The sequence below is a fragment of the Diachasmimorpha longicaudata genome, chromosome 13, assembly GCF_034640455.1.
Source record: "Diachasmimorpha longicaudata isolate KC_UGA_2023 chromosome 13, iyDiaLong2, whole genome shotgun sequence".
Lineage (NCBI taxonomy): Eukaryota > Metazoa > Arthropoda > Insecta > Hymenoptera > Braconidae > Diachasmimorpha > Diachasmimorpha longicaudata.
Genome location: NC_087237.1, coordinates 5606524 through 5622630, shown reverse-complemented (window position 1 = coordinate 5622630; position 16107 = coordinate 5606524). Strand labels below are relative to the sequence as shown.

At 39.7% G+C, this 16107-nt stretch overlaps 2 protein-coding genes across 6 annotated transcripts; one reads left to right on the top strand and one right to left on the bottom strand.

The window, feature by feature from the left end:
* Nucleotides 1-5: 5 nt before the first annotated feature.
* Nucleotides 6-13864, bottom strand: LOC135168699 (DENN domain-containing protein 5B). Of its 5 annotated transcripts, none has more exons than XM_064133139.1 (10): nt 13404-13864; nt 8414-8523; nt 6679-8288; nt 6275-6481; nt 5774-5951; nt 5368-5632; nt 4625-4747; nt 3224-3488; nt 1863-2834; nt 6-1785 (listed from the first exon to the last, which is right to left on the bottom strand). In XM_064133139.1, the coding sequence occupies exons 1-10, from the start codon at nt 13522-13524 to the stop codon at nt 1596-1598; spliced, it is 4041 nt and encodes a 1346-aa protein (XP_063989209.1). In that variant the 5' UTR covers nt 13525-13864; the 3' UTR covers nt 6-1595. The 5 variants fall into 5 exon arrangements, with proteins under 5 accessions (XP_063989209.1, XP_063989210.1, XP_063989208.1 ...); XM_064133140.1 differs by lacking the exon at nt 4625-4747 and adding an exon at nt 5022-5057 and having other exon boundaries at nt 5774-5954; nt 13404-13857; XM_064133138.1 differs by having other exon boundaries at nt 5774-5954; nt 13404-13857.
* A 155-nt stretch (nt 13865-14019) lies between these two features.
* LOC135168719 (protein MAK16 homolog A) lies at nt 14020-15968 on the top strand. The gene is made up of 8 exons (XM_064133176.1): nt 14020-14243; nt 14312-14358; nt 14428-14571; nt 14730-15042; nt 15156-15251; nt 15372-15512; nt 15628-15702; nt 15774-15968. Exons 1-8 carry the CDS (start codon nt 14229-14231, stop codon nt 15900-15902), a joined length of 960 nt encoding a protein of 319 aa, XP_063989246.1. The 5' UTR covers nt 14020-14228; the 3' UTR covers nt 15903-15968.
* Nucleotides 15969-16107: the final 139 nt, after the last annotated feature.

Below are 16107 nucleotides of genomic sequence, written 5' to 3'. Positions count from 1 at the left end.
ACCAGTACCCGTTTTCAATTCATCATTTATTTCTGGTATATTTTGACTGTACAATAGGTACTTACATATTAAATTCTTATATATACATAACACAATACGTCTTTATCCTCCGAAATGGTTACATCAACTTCAAATATCTGAGATTTTATTTATGTACATTCTATAATGATAGTGGAACGGCGAGTCAATTTGGGTGATTGAAAATTTTCTTGTTTGGTCCTGAATGATTTATCGAATGGACGAGGATTTATTCAGATAGGGCATATATAATTTCTTCATTATTATTTGGCATTCCATACTTCTGGAACATTCAGCTTTGGAGGGTGTGCGCACCGCTTATTCTAGTAATCTGTCTGCAGTATTTATATACATTTGAAGCAACTAGTGACATGGTTTCGCTGGAGATCTAAACAATAGCTTTACTTTGGTCTAATTATTGTTTTGATGACTTGGAGGGTCTTCATCTCTTTGAGTAATCGTATTTCTTTGGGTTGCTGAGTGAATTCATCTGTTCGTCGAGAAGTCAATTAAAATCGGAATTACCGATTGAACTAAAAACTAGCGAGTAAAATTGTTGAGTAGAAGAGATATCGAGGGTTTCACGTCTTCTTTTTTATTTACAACTCATTTTCCAAAAACTTGTTCAATCTCTTCTGGATTTGAAGATATTCATCAATAACTTGCTCAACTGACTTCTCCAATTCTACTATTCCACCCTAGTGAAATAATTTCTCTGTTATAAACCTACGACACGCAACTCAGTAATTGCATTACAATCTAACTCTCACTAGTACATTTAAAAAGAAAAAAAAGTCACGTAGTATGGCAGATAAAAATTTCATTATTTCATCGTTTTTGTCTTTATCGATAATAAATATTCGAGAGGTATTTAGTATTTGTCGATTGAACACTTCAATTACGAGAGAGAAATTAAAGGTATTAGACATTATGATGAATGAAATTCTCGAGGATGGTACATCACAGAATAAATTGATTTTAAAACGACTGAAAAGTAACATTACCAATTTTTTGAGGCAATGAAAAATTAAAAATCAAGTGATTGCTTAAATTTCACATAACGTACATATGTACATTAACATAGAAGCACAAAAAATATCATGTAATGTCATACGAACCATGATAAATCACAAATGAGATTTTTGACAATGAAAAAACTAAATAGAAACGATTGAAACAAGTTCTAACAATTAATGGAATAATAGCATTATAAATATCTTTGGTAGAATTTATACGTCTTTGTATATTTGCGAGGGTTGTGGTGGAGAATTGTTAATGGAATAGCTCGAACAATCTCTACCATTTCTGCTCTTGAGACTCAACAGTTAAATAATGAATTTAAAAAATTCACGAAATCTTTCACCACAACTCTCATACAATTTATAAGAAACTACAATTTCAACCTCATCTACAAACATTTAATTTCTCATTTCTCTAAGACAACATTTTCGCTCCAACTCATCGAAAAATGCGGCAAGAATCTCATGACTCGAGTTAATCTCGTTAACCCGAGTTATTTCATCAGGTAACTCGTTAAAAATCACGTTAAACTAGGTGAGATGATTATTGTACAAACTTTAACATATACTCGAGATTCCATGAGTCAGACTCTTTTCAAGAACAATGTGAAATTCACTTAGAGGCTCCAAAATGTGAATGACGAAGTGCAAGAGACTTGGGTTCCTCAGGAACGACGTTTCCTCATACATTTCGGCTGTTGAACGAGCTTCACTCATTGGGCGAAGCATTGGATGGAGCAGTTGTTCCCTAGTCAGACCAAAAAATGTTGAAATCCCATTACAAAAACGTCTCTCAAATAAACTCAACGAAGAAGCTTAACTTACCTAGCAGACAGACAAATAAACAGTTGAAACTTTCCATCTTTCCCCAGTGTCTGACTGAACGTATTGATCTGATCAATCAAATGGCAATAGCACCTGAGAATAGTGAACCTCTGATTGTTCTCAGCATGATGAAGCCTCCTGTCCCTGTTGATTCTCTTCGAGTACTCATCCATTTCCTCCAGGAGAGACATTTCAAAGTTCTCCTTAACTCTCAGCAGATAATCCCAGACATAAAAATTCCTTCCGAAAATCCGCTGGTTTTTGAAGCCATACAGAAAGGTCTGCTCCAGAGAGGGCACCAGTCCACCCTCTCCACACAGGAGAGCAGTGAGAGAGCCGTCCTGAGGGTCTCTCCTGTAATGAAACTTGACGATTGCATTGACAGCCTCGCCGAGCATGTGTTGGAGCTCATCAGGTGACAGAGTTGGACGCCTTGGAATGCTTGGAGATCGACATCTAGGAGGTGTTGAGCATGTCTCGACAAGCTCATCACTGTCTATGCTCCTGGGTACCAGTGCACCTACCAGAAGCCTTTCAGTCGACCCATCGTCGATCCCTCGACCCAACCAACGACCACAGGGGAACTTGAAAGTGTGACCTGTCACCTCGTTCCTCACCACCACATGCTCCACCATCCATTTGGGCGATAGCCCGGTGTTGTCGTGTCCTATTCGAAGAGTGGAGAGCACCCCCAGGTTCTTATGATGAAAAACAAACTCAAGGGCGCCCTTGGGAATTGGCACTGGGTTTGTCTCGCACAGCGTTCCCGACATCGCCACCCAACTGTTGGCAGATGTCGTCGCAGCACTTGCCTTTCTGCTTGGAAATATCACCACTCGGTAGGGGAGCTTCGTCGTTGGGTAGTTATTTGTGAAGCAGAAGTAATCGACTGCGTTCAACGTCAGGAGATGATACAGAAATTGCTCCTTCTCTTCTTCACAGCGGAGAAATGCAGAACGTTTGTATTGACTTCTATAATTGGAATTGGCTTTTGTTAATGTCTGGAGTATGACGAGGCATGGAGTCTCCATAAATTATGAATTTTCAAGGTCATGAGGTGAATATAAATTCACCATTAAATATTCAAAGGAATTGTATAATCTTATCATAATTTGTGAGAAGATTTAGTTCTTCACATTGAGAAATCATTGGTATGTGAATTAAACACTGATAATTCAAGCCTGTCTGTAAAATCTGCTGATTATTTCGTATCAACACGATATGCAAGTAATTTAATTTAAAAAGATTGACATTTTTCTCATTCACGAAACAATCTGCGTGTGAATCACTCTGTTATCTCTTCCGACATTCCCCTCTTGAGTTACACAATGAAGGACATGAGAAGGAAAATGATGTCTTACCTAAGCAGCGCTGTGTCCGATAACAGGGTCTTCAGATGTCGCGATAGCAATTTTTTTTCAAGAGCGAGACGAACCCAGGCACGTGCATATCCAATGTGCGTTTTAATCTCAGTCATGGCTTGGATATTTCGAATGTCGAAGGTCAGAGAGTCCGGCAGTGGACGGAGATGTTCAGGGCCAATGGATTTTCTCTCACCGGTGGAACGCCGGTCACTGCCTCCCCGAGTGGGTGACACGTCTGTCTCCAAAGCCAGATTTGATAGATCTAGATTTTTTCAATGGAAAAAATTTTTGTAATTCAATGTCGTCAATACTCTCGGAGGAGTTGGACACACTTAGAAATTCTGACATTTGTATACATGAGTATCATACATTCCTGATAAGATTCGTTATACGTATAAAATGCATATAAATTACTCGCTAGGAAGCACCTCGTTGAAGACATTACCCACATAATTTCCGACATGTAACACATGATAGAACAACAATAAATACAATTGTGTGAACAATGATGTAATAATTGGACTAATTTGAAATTCTTTCGCTCGTCGGAAACGTTTTTTTCCCAGGACCTGTTACTCGGTCTTGCGTCACAAATTCAATGTAAATTTCATGACTGATGAATATTTCGTGTAATTCACAAGCATGTAGTTACCCGCAAGTGCGTGAAATTCATCACGTTGCTTGAAATGGTACCACATAAAAATGTTATCCCTTTTTCATGTGCAAGTCAACTCTATACAGAGCATTATCATTCGAAATTGCCCTTCTTGTACAGTACAGAATTCTGGGAGATTGAATGTATGAAGCTCACGTATATTAATCTGAAAATGTCAGTGTGTCAACAGCCTCTTTTGAGATCGCATTCACAGGCAAAAATCACAAAATACACACACACAACATGCCTCGTGCAATTTTCGCATTCAATGGAAATTTACATACCAAAATATCATAAAACTAGAACTGCACTATAAGTCAAATAGCTCGAAAGAGGAAGCCCTTCCATCTTCAATATCACAAAAACTACAAATCATATCAATTATTATTATTCGAGCCCGATATAATTTTCCAACTTTTTCTCTGTCCTAAAATGAATCAAAACACTAATTGACTGATACAGGACTTGAAAAAAATATAAAATCCCATGTGCTTTTTATCGACCAAATCTAACTTTCGAGAGCTTTCAAAACTTTTACGGACAGAGCAAGTCTCAGTGATGTGGATGATGGAATGAGTCTCTCTTCCCCTGTATCGTAGCAAAAAAATAAAGACAAAAAATAGAAACTCAACAAGAGGAAATAAAACGGGTGACAATCAGATAAACTCAAATGCAATAAAGACAACTTTTCCCTTCCTGATATGATTAATCCAGTTTTCTGGCAAGCCAAGTAAACGGCTTACCATTAAGATTTTCCTTGATATAGGAAGCTATTTCGTAAATATTTCTCGTTTTAATCGTTGATACCAGTCGGTCCCTTAAGCTGTACGCTTTAGTCGGCGTTTTATTGGAAGATGTTTTCGGTGCTATTCATGAAAATAAAGAAAATAATAACAGAAAAATAAACCAATCGAATAATAAACTCAAAATTTCAACGCAATATAGACACTGAATACATGGAGTACAGTTGTAAAAAATAAAACGAATTGTGCAATTAGAAAGCACTACATGTCTGCTAATAAACTACCAACGGGTGAGCACGAAGAAAAAAACGACTGTTGTGCTGGTAAATATCACTCGTTCCGTGCTACTATAACGTAAATAACATATTTCTCTCTTGAATTTGCATAATTGACGTACAGTCAAGCCGCTTCCGTAGCACGCACCAAGCTAGCGCTGCGTTTCCGAAATGCATACAACATTGCGATTAGTTACATGTTTACTCTCTTCTTTCGTACTGACGATCATTTTTGGCTGAACATTTTTATGGGAGTTAATTATTTGTTACTGGAGGGCTGGATGTGCGTGAGAACTGATTCTCCATTTAGGAATATTTTTGGATTTTTTTATTTTGCTTCAACGCGTTTCATAAATAAATAAAAAAAATAATGAGTGGACATTGAAACATGCTTATTATTCCTGAATGCATCAGTCTCAGTTGATAAATGACGGTCATGAATTACTGGAGAATTATTTCGACACTTACCAGGTGATAAAAAGTGCGGATCAATGGACTTAGCCGAGTCATTACACTCCTCGAGTTCCTGGTACATCGACAAATGTGTCCAGAGTGCACTCTTTCCCTGTTTGTTCTGGAGTCCATGACTCCAAACCCTCTCGAGTAAATCACAGAGACTAGCAACGAGTGTATTCTCCTCGACATCTACGAGGGATTCAGTTCCATGACCAAGTGCCACTGCCTCAGACCCCATCTTCTCCACCAGCATTCTCTTGGTTTTTGACTTGCAGTCCTGCATTGATCGACAATTAATCCAGAAAATTAATTAATTAAATAGTTTATATTGTTATCTTTATCTGGAAATTCTGCCAGGGTATCAAGCAGTCGTCGCTTGTTGCCTATCCCCGAAGGAAAATTTCATAGATGAATTTACCTTGAGCAATTTTTCGACAAATGTCCAATTTGCTTGGGCAATCAGTGCTGGACTCATGTCTGCCGACAATTTCGTCTGCGGTCTTGGGGATTGGGTCTCCTGGTGGGGGGCCGTGGGTGGTTTGCCATTCGTCTCGATCGATTTCATCTTGTATTTCCACTGAGTTTGGCCTTTTCTACTGCTGTGAACACATAACGAATTTCAATTTTCGAATGACAATGGTGATTACGAATATTTCCGGGTGGTATTTCTTCTTTACAAATTTCATTCCAAATATATCGTCATAAAATGCATTAATAAACGAAATATTCAAAATAAATATTTTCAAGAGGAATATAGCCCTACACCCATAACAGAAAATTCACAGCAAATTTAACGGAATCATTAGAGCTTACCGGAGTATACTGATGTTGGAAGCAGTGATTGAATTGATAAAATGAGTTAATGAGCTGGTTAAACACATTCGTGACGATTAAATAATATCAAGTAATAAGTAGCTACCTCTGAGCCGGCTCCTTATTGAGCGCCGTTGCGTCCAGCAATGGAAAACTCCTAAAGTATGCAGCTCGATGAGGTACGATCTCCGTTGGAGGAGTTGCTTCGAAATCCACGTTATTCAGTTTATGCTCCAATAGCTTTTGAGTCTCTCCTACCGTAGTCGTCACTTCGTAGGTTGTTGTCCTCAGAATTCCTTCGCCTCCTTTTTTCCTACGATACGAAGTCGTAAAGTTGAATTGGGTACAGATATGAATCAGAAAAGAAACGCTAAAACTAGATGAGGGAATGTGATTTTGGATCGCGAATGTCTTAAGATTTGCAGGAGGGCATTGACTTTTATTGTGGACATTTTTATGGAAATGATATGCTAATAATCCCTCAACTCTCCCAAAAAATTAATCACTCACTTTATCTGCGAGATCCTCTGATCGAACACTTTGATATTGCAATCTAGTTCATTCCACGAGGACATAACTTTATTATCCACAAGTGACGCGAACATCTGCGTCTCTAAAAACCTCGACAGAAAGGGCAGATGCTGTGCAGGTTGATCAGACAAGAAGGTGGCCTTATCAAAGACATGCATACTGTCCCGATTGTTCATCCACTCGTCCTTGTCCTGACTGGGATGAATGACAAAGTGATCGTACCCCGAGAACAGATGAACAAATCGATTCAGAAAAATCTCCCTCACAGCATTATTGAAGATCAATGTCTCCCTGTATTCCTCCTGGGGGCTCAACACCTTGTCCTTATCCTTAGTCATGTTCTCCACTGAATCAATATCATCCAGACTGATACCCGTTCTCTTCACAATGTCCACAATCCTCTGTAGTGCATCAGAATTCGGTGCAATCTCATCCCTGTCCCAGTCAAGCACATCATGAAGCGAATGTTTTCTTCTGGGTATATGAAAACCAGAGCCAGGTGGAAGTGTCAAACTACTTGTCATGATATCACCACTCAAGTAATTAATTACCATACTCTCAGTCTTATCATTGTGTGGTACTTTGTACTTATTCAATAGTGTCCTTATCTCCGCGAGGAACTGCATCTTTCTCGGAAAAACTGGCAATTCCTCCGGGAATTGACTCGTCTGTTTGTCGATATCAACGTAACAGAGATTCGCTTCGCTGGCTATTTTTAGATGACTGCCCTCGGTCTGTGCATGAAGGCCCATTATGAAAGGTACTGGTGCATCGAGAAAATGATGGAGGCTTACTGGTAGAATTGGCACATAGACATGCTGCCAGGAGAAGGGAAAGAGTAGTGCTGTTATGCATTCGGCGACTACCATAAGTTTGTGAAAATCTGTGCTCCTCAAGAGAACTTGATTCTCCAGGAGGACGCACGTGAACAGCTGAAGAACGCACTCAGGTCCCAGCCACGTGAACATGTCCTTGATGGAGTAGTCCAGGAGAGGGAGATCTGTGCTGAGATTTGGGTACAGGAGAAAGAGCTCTAGGGGTGATTTCGCTGGCTCGTCGTTTGGTACGAAGAACTTCAGGGATTTGCCTGGCAGTGGGACGGGTACATTGTACAACAAGTTGTACACATACGACTCCAGACTAAGACCAGGACCTGGATGACGTGGAACACATTTGTAGAGATTCGTGAGGAAGGTTTTGGCTGCGTTCAAGTAAGGCTGCTGGCATATCAAGGAGATTGATTTTGTTACGAGAAGTTTGTCTTTGGTTGAGTCGTAGTAGGCGAGAGCTGCTCCTGGCGAGTGAGCCGAAAGTTTGAAGTGACGGGGGAGTGAGCGCGTGTTATGAGCTTCTTGACCACGTCTTGGAGCGGGTGGAGTGCCATTCTGACCGCTGCTGAGCTCAGTTATGAACATCGCTTGGAGGGTCTGCATGGCAGCGCAGATCTTACGGTTTCGGCATTCCTCGTAGAAGACCAGGCTGAAACCGTACGTTCGCCTGCCATCTTCCTTTGTCAGGACGAAGGAGTGAAATGATGGCTCCACTGAGTGCTTTTGGGTGCGAAAGCGCAAACCGCTGGGGAGGCAGAGCTGGAATTTCAAGGATTTCGGTGAGTTGGGGATCACTGATCGGTTAGATTAAAGTGGAGATATTTGCAAAGGATTTCTTCATCAGTCTGAACATCCATCTCCATATAATTTTCATTTATATTTACCATGCATACTGCATGCTCATCGAATGGATTCCAGGGCACACTGTCCGGGTAGTGTCCAAGAACTTTGCTCTTGTAAGCCCTGTCCAAGGGCGTACATTGCAGCGAATCTCCTGCAATAAAAACGAGAATAAAAATTAATTAATTAAGAAGTACGGTTAAAGGTTAATCAGAATGTACTTTGCACGCACGAGTGACAGCGCAGCGTCAACTTGACCGCATAGTAAACGGAAGCCTTTCCACAGCCCTCTCACCACACACACAATAAGTACTTTACATTTTATTTTAACTACGTTTAACTCCATGTGTTGCGATAAACCAGAGACGTTATTCCAAGCTCAGGGACGAAAATAGAAACAATGTGACGTACAGAATACCGTGGAAGGGTCTTCCCAACGTACGTTTCAATCATGTTGGGTCTGATTGGGAAACTCGAGTCCAATCTCCGAATGAGAAATTGCCTTCCACCGAACGAGATTAGGCAATTTCTGTTGATATTTTTCTCCTAGTTTTATCTCAACCTGTTATCCACCCCCACTCTTCGTCTCTTTCATTATCGTTTTGAATACAAAACCATTGGAAATTATATTTCACGGGAATCCCCCATATCTGCGCAGCAGGAAGACGGTAATCCCAACTTATTTCAATTTTAATGAACAATCGGCTAATTGAGGTGATAGCGACAGTCGATGGATATTTTCATCCAATATTTAATTAAAAATGCAATTGATTAACTATTGGGGAGCCGCTGGTGATACAACTCAATCATGAATTTTCATTCGACTCATTGAAACTTCAAAAAAATATTTTCCGGACTTTTCCCAATTCTCCCGAACTTAATGAACCAAAATTCATCGTTTCCGTTGGTCTAAGAACGTCTGTCCACAGGCATCAAAAGAAATTGAGCAAGCATGCTCTCTATGAAAAGATGACCTCACGTCGAATTCCACCAATAATCAAGTAGTCATTTCCCCATCCCGTGTCCCCTCCCCCACAAATCCCCCTTTTTCATTACCGTTTCGGTTTGGCACCGTAACGAGTGCACAAACATTGGTACATTGAAGGTGAAACGAGCTGTACAGACGCGTGTGCAGACATACTGGCGCTTCTTCCTCCTCGAGGGGTGTGGGGATGGGGTAAAATTGCGTGCTCAACGATTGTCAGAGTGGTTAATTGACCGTGGACAATTGCAAACGCTATTTCTCAGTTAGAGTCCGAGCACACGGAGAACAAAAAAAAAATTTGATGTATAATACTTAAGAAGACAAAGGCTTGGCCACAGTGAGGGACTTGGCATTGAGGAGGTATTGAACAATGACAATGATTGATTAGGAGCAAATCTATTTGCCGGAAGGTTTATGTTCCTAGCTCCACCCGAATAAAATATAGCGAGACTGGATGAAAGAGCTTTTGCAAATTTATTTCAAGTACAGATATAAAAATAGTAAAAATCGTATCGTTTGGTTTCTCCACGAAAAATTACCCTGCAGTTCACCAGAATTTGTCAACTGCTTAGTAAGACTTATCCAGACGTTCGATAACACTTAATTGACTGCTAGGTAATTTTTTCAAACGATCAGGCAATTTTTATCAACCGATTATTCTCCCGGAGGAGCTGAAACCCAACGCGATCACCAAATGGTATGATAATTCCCTCTGAATTTCTTTCTCGCGTGCGAATGCAGGAGAGGGATCTGGTGTCTGTGAACACCGACGTATTTTACGTTCTTGCGAGCGAATGTAGGAGATGTTTGAAGCTGGGAGTTATCAGGGAGTTCTTTGTTGTCCCTGAGAAGAGGTCACGAGATACATTCAGAAGCTAAAAATATACGTCTGTTTAATGCGCAGAAAACCCATCCATAAAATCCCTCCTCCCTTCGACGAGGGGAAGTTTATCTACTTCGTGAAACAATAATTCGTCGGTAGCGTGAGAATACTATTGATTTGGTCAATGCACGCACTCGTAGACGAGTATTTTGACCCAAGTCTGCAATGGGCCATTGAACGGCGACGAGTTAGGTGGTAGTACACATGACTGAGACGATTTAAATAGTCTCGTTCAGAGAATGTATTTGTTAAAGATGAGGAGGTAGTTTACTGAAGGTTGTCTGGGGGCAGATCGATCTATCGGGAATATTGAATAACATTAAGTGGAACTGTCATAGGAAATGAAACGATTCCCTTGCGAATGAAGGAGATCATTGAAAATAAAAACAAAAATCGCCTCGAACTCTTGCTGATCCTCATCGACGGGACTCACCCCGATTACACATTCAAATTCATTCAAACAGCTGAGGTGAATTGTCTGGGCATTTTTTTTTTTAACAGGGGATTTCAACTTTTTCCGTTTTCTCTGATGTAAAAACGATTACGCGTGAATCCCTCAGTGACTCACACGGACATGGGGTTCCCTAGCCCTTCCCCTTGGCCACCCTCGCAACCCCCTTTGTCGTCGGGTTTTCTGAAGCAGTACACGAATGGAAGTAACCCTCGAGTGCATGTTATACACTCAGAGACCGCACAATAGAATTCACAGATGCAATTCATTTGGGTATCAATGGGACAACGAAATTTTTGGTAATATACCAATGAAACGAATAAAGACAATCAGCGTGACATTTTTTTATCACCGGAAATGAGGTTGAGACTGATTTTTTCCAGTCGAAAAAATGTTCTTTGATCGAACCACTTGAATTTATTCCTGAGAGACAATTGATTCAGTAATATATCGTTGAAAAAACAGCGTTCATTAATTCAATGAGACGATGGGAAACTTTTGATATTCAAATGATACGGAATTTCATTTGTTCGAGCACCGAAGGCCTCAGAATTTAAGAAATCGTGCGTTTAAATCAAATAAACGATTTATTTTATCCAAACTGAGGATTATTAACTGTTAATCGATTTGTTCTATTAATAAAAAGCAATCAGAGTTTCATTTAGATCAAATGTCTGTTGAGAAAATTGTTTATCGAATTTTATGGAATCATCGGGAAGTAAAATTGCAAAATTTAACCGAATAAAAACGCAAACAAACATCGTTTCCGACGAAGAACAAAATTCTTATCGAGGAGTCTGTCAATAGACACATTTTTCGACAGGAGCAAAGTTCATAAGATCCAAATAAACATTCCTCTGCGTCCGATGCCCTATCAAACATACGATCCTAGGAAGAGAAATTCAATTACGTTACTGAAGCTTTATCAATTATATCATGAGATACGAATTCCTGAGGAGACTCTTTGTGAGGCCTCACCACGAGCCCAAACTACAAAGAACAAAAAATAAAGTGGAGGAAGCTATGGGAGATACTGTCGCTTCTATAAAGACTGTTTCTCTCTAATCAGTTCCTCAATTACACTCATAGCTATATCAGGTCTCAGTACAGTACAGATTAATTGATGATCCATTCACGTAGCTTCTCAATGAAACAGTAATTAATTCCCCATCGAAAATATCTGAGTACGTGAAGTGTAGGGAAATTTACAAATTGTCCTGGGAAACTGCGACGAATTGAAAGAATTAGCCAGAGTTTTGTTGATGAAGAATGAAGAATATTATGACTGGTACAGAACCATTCCCTCTGTTTTTTTACGTCAGGGTGGCTTCGAGGGCTCCCAATAGTGTTTTTTCCTCCAGAAGTAGCAAAATAATTAAGAATAAATTATGCAAAAGGTAGAATTTTCGAGAACTATAAAACTACACGAGCTCTGCCTGTATCAGCTGGTTCCCTGTATCACCAAATGAAGCAATTTCGGTGTTTGTGATAAGTCTATCTTTAGCTGATACAATAGCCAGTCCAGGGGCATAATAGAAGGGTCCGAACAGCTGCTGTTCAGTCCAAAGAGAGGGGGATACGATCTCCGGGGACTCGCTAGTCCTCGGGACTCGTCACGTCTCCTTTTATTATTTATTCTCCATTGAACTTTTCTCAAACTGGCGGGAACAGCCGATGACAAACGTGGAATGCCTTTCTCAGGAAACTTGAGATAAAATATTGGCCACTGGAAGCTGGGGTAAAGCCTGCAATAACACGAAATCGCCTTCCGGACTAAACTCGCCTCATCTCTTCTCGAGATATCGTTAATTAAAGATGATTCATGGCAGTAAATATATCGTAAAGTATTCAAAGTACTACAGAAACTGAATACTCTATCGTCATTGAAATGGAGCTGTCATAGAAAGGGGAATTAGAGCTCTTCGGTGAGGAAGCAACGGAAAATGAGAGATGGGAGATGTAAGAGGACTCCTTTGAACATGTGTTCTGAGAAAAATCTGTGCAGCTGATCCTGGCAAGCGGGTGGTATTCTTTTTACACTCGAGGATCTGTTCACTTCCTGCGAAAGACATTGTTCCCCCGGAACGGAAGGATGTTTGGTTTTCAACAATGAAGCATTCCGAGGATAACTAGTCTCGAGAAATTTTCATATTAATAATAATTAGATTAAATTTCCTAATTAATAATAGAGATCAGTCAATTCTCACGAGACTGCTGTCCACGACTATTTATTTACAAAATAAACGAAGTAGAGAAGCGACATTGAAAATCCATATTTTCTATTTTATTGACACAACATTGTCATTGACTGAAATGAACATGAGATTTCAATGTGTCAATTGATTCAAATGATTTCAGAAAATATATGAAAAGAAGTAATTTACGGCAGCTCAGTAAACTGACTAATCTCCTCTCAAATGGGATATTAAATGTATATTGATTAGAAATGGTGACGTGCAAAATTACGAAATGTCTATTTTCATTAATATCCCCCTAAAATACGAACAAATAAGAATTTCCATGACAGCAACATCTCAACCACTGTTCATTGTGAAATCGAGAGCACTGGGGTCATATCACTCACAATAAATCCCCCTCTCCCCCCTCCCTATCAAATAGAAGTGAAAGGCTCCGAAAATTCACAGCACCAGTGAACTGCAACAATCAAACTGAGAAATTGTTCCAAAAAATTGTCAAGAAAATCATTGGACTCACCAAAATACTTGTCTGGCTCGAGTCCAGAGTCCTTGTCCAATCCACAGATGACAAAATAATCCGCAAATCTCGTTGGATGTTGATCAGGACCACCGCGAAGCAGCCCCAGGCTTCCGTTCATTTTATCAGTTGAAAAAAAAATAACTCAATAAAACTTCACCAAACACATGAATATTTGCAACTCGAACAACACTGTTTCAGATGTGACGCTCTGTTGGTGACACATTTAGCCACATTTTTCAGTATTTTTTAATAACTGTCATTTCACGTGTGGACGAGTGAAACAACAGCTGATGGTGGTTGATGTTGACTCAAACAGGGCATATCTCGTACTGCTGCAAATAATTGATCTTTACTGGTAGAGGCGCGCGAAGTTGGCTGCAGGGGGGACTGGGGACCCACACAAATACACCACGCGTTCAATCTGGTCTGAAAAATAGATCAATTGACCACGAGGAGGAGGAAAAAAATTTTAATTCCCAGACTGAAAAAAATTAATTGATGGGTTGAGAGTTCCAGTCGCACCACTGAATTTTTCATACATCTGATTGATATCAGACTAATAAATTAGTCTCGCTGACTTATTGACGAAAAGAAAGGGAAAGTGTGTGCAGACTGCCCTCGTTTTCCTTCCTTATCGATCCTGGGTTTTAAAACTGGCTGAGAAGTCTCGGTCTCGGGAATACGAGTCCAGTTGTATTGTTGCACGCACGAACACACGTGGTAGTTCTCCGGGTGCAATTTATTTATTCAGAAGTGCTCAGTTTAATGAAGTAAAGTGGGTTTGAGGTTAGAAAGCACAAGTGACAGGATTTACTTAAAAAAATGCAGCACGACGATGTAAGTCTGATTTATTCAGGGGAGATATGAGCTACGATTTAGGGGATAACCTCAAAATTTTGTTTCAGGTTGTCTGGAGCATCATCAATAAATCGTTCTGCTCGTTCAAAGTCAAGTAAGTGGAGTTTTTGTATTATCTTTCTTGAGGAGACATTGAAGCTGACTGGGGTTTAATTGCTTGTAGCACCAAGGGCCAGAGGTTCTGCAGGAACGAGTACAATTTGACAGGATTGTGCAGTCGGGCGTCGTGTCCGCTGGCCAACAGTCAATATGCCACCGTCAGGGAGGAGAATGGAATAATTTACCTGTTTATGAGAACAGCTGAAAGGTGATGGCATATTTTTATTCCTGACATGATTCTAGACTACGAACATTCCAAGAAAATTCAGCTTTGAAGTAATAAACCTCGTGACAAGTCAAATCTTCTGGTTATTCGCGATCCAATGAATTATCTATTCATTAATGAGATTCCCATCTTCATCACAGAATTCATGAACCCAAAAATCAGTGGGAAAAGGTCAAATTATCCAGAAACTTCGAGAAGGCCATCCACCAGATAAACGAGAACTTACTGTACTGGCCGGGTTTCATCAAAGCAAAATGCAAACAGAGATTTGTGAAGATCACTCAGTACCTCATTCGTACGAGAAAAATGAAGCTGAGGCGCCAGAAAAAAATTGTCCCATTACAGAGGAAGATCGAGAGAAGGGAGAGACGAAGGGAGGAAAAGGCTCTCATTGCTGCGAAGCTTGATACTGCTATTGAGAAGCAGTTGATGGATAGGTTGAAACAAGGAATGGTAAGATATTCTCGTGAAATATTTTTATTAATAATAAATTGATAATATCAGTCAATTTCCAAATTAATTGCTCCAGTATTTTGATTCATTCACTTGATCGTTTATGTTTGCAGTACCAGGATATCTACAACTTCCCACAGAGGGTGTTCGACAAGGCAGTGGAGGCTGTTGAAGTTGAAGGCGATAGCGAGAGAGAGAGTGAAGCTGAGGTAAACATAAACTAATAATCACTGAGTCATTATTCCAAAGATTCCACTTGTATATTTCGTAAAAAGTGATCGGGGGAGTAATTATTCATGATTTTAATGATCGATCTGATTTCAATTCAGGAGGAGAGTGAACAGGAAATTGATAAGGAAGTGGAAATCGAGTTAGAAGCTGATGAAAATCAATTTGAGAGAAACGGAGGGAGGTTCGTGGAAGCTGCTAGTGACAGTGACGAGGACGACGATGATAATTATGAAGAAGAGGTAATTTTTTTAGTGTCATTGAAGTCTGGTATTCGAAGAGTGAAACAATATTATTATTATAACTATAATAACAATTATTTGCAAATCCTCATGACATTAATAATTGATTCATCAGATGGAGAGTGATTCCGGGCAGAGAGAACGGGTCGATTTGTCTGACAGTTTCGAAAGTGACACAAGTGATATCGAGGTTAGTATTTTATAATTAAATAATTTTAGACGCTAATTTTATTAAAATAATGCATTCATTGACGTTTCCAGGATATCACACCTCCAATGAGCAAATCGAAATTGAAATTGAATAACGGAAAGAAAGGAAAGTCCAAAAGACCTAAAGTCGAAATTGAATATGAAACTGAGGAAGCCCCCAGGGAAAGACTACGAGCTTGAGATTTGTTGTTATTTTAAAATTATAATTTTTCAGTGTAATAAACGTCTTATCAAACACAAAGCAAATCTTATTCTTGTACCAGATTCATGTAAAAAATTATTTAAGGTCCTAATTCGCATGTAGATGCGACCTCTTGGTGCCACAGGGGAAATGATTGCACCACAAAACGGTTCGTTTATGAAAACTAAATTCCCCGAGCTATGT

Bases quoted from the DNA above. Each gene is read 5' to 3' on its own strand.
- LOC135168699 (XM_064133138.1), bottom strand. From the start codon at position 13,524: ATGAACGGAAGCCTGGGGCTGCTTCGCGGTGGTCCTGATCAACATCCA. The intron at 6,482-6,678 runs GTGAGTGATTAA...TTCGTATCGTAG, and splicing joins CAGAGGATCTCGCAGATAAA to GAAAAAAGGAGGCGAAGGAA. The intron at 1,786-1,862 runs GTAAGTTAAGCT...TGGTCTGACTAG, and splicing joins TTTATTTGTCTGTCTGCTAG to GGAACAACTGCTCCATCCAA.
- LOC135168719 (XM_064133176.1), top strand. The intron at 14,359-14,427 runs GTAAGTGGAGTT...AATTGCTTGTAG, and splicing joins TTCTGCTCGTTCAAAGTCAA to CACCAAGGGCCAGAGGTTCT. The intron at 15,252-15,371 runs GTAAACATAAAC...ATTTCAATTCAG, and splicing joins AGAGAGAGAGTGAAGCTGAG to GAGGAGAGTGAACAGGAAAT.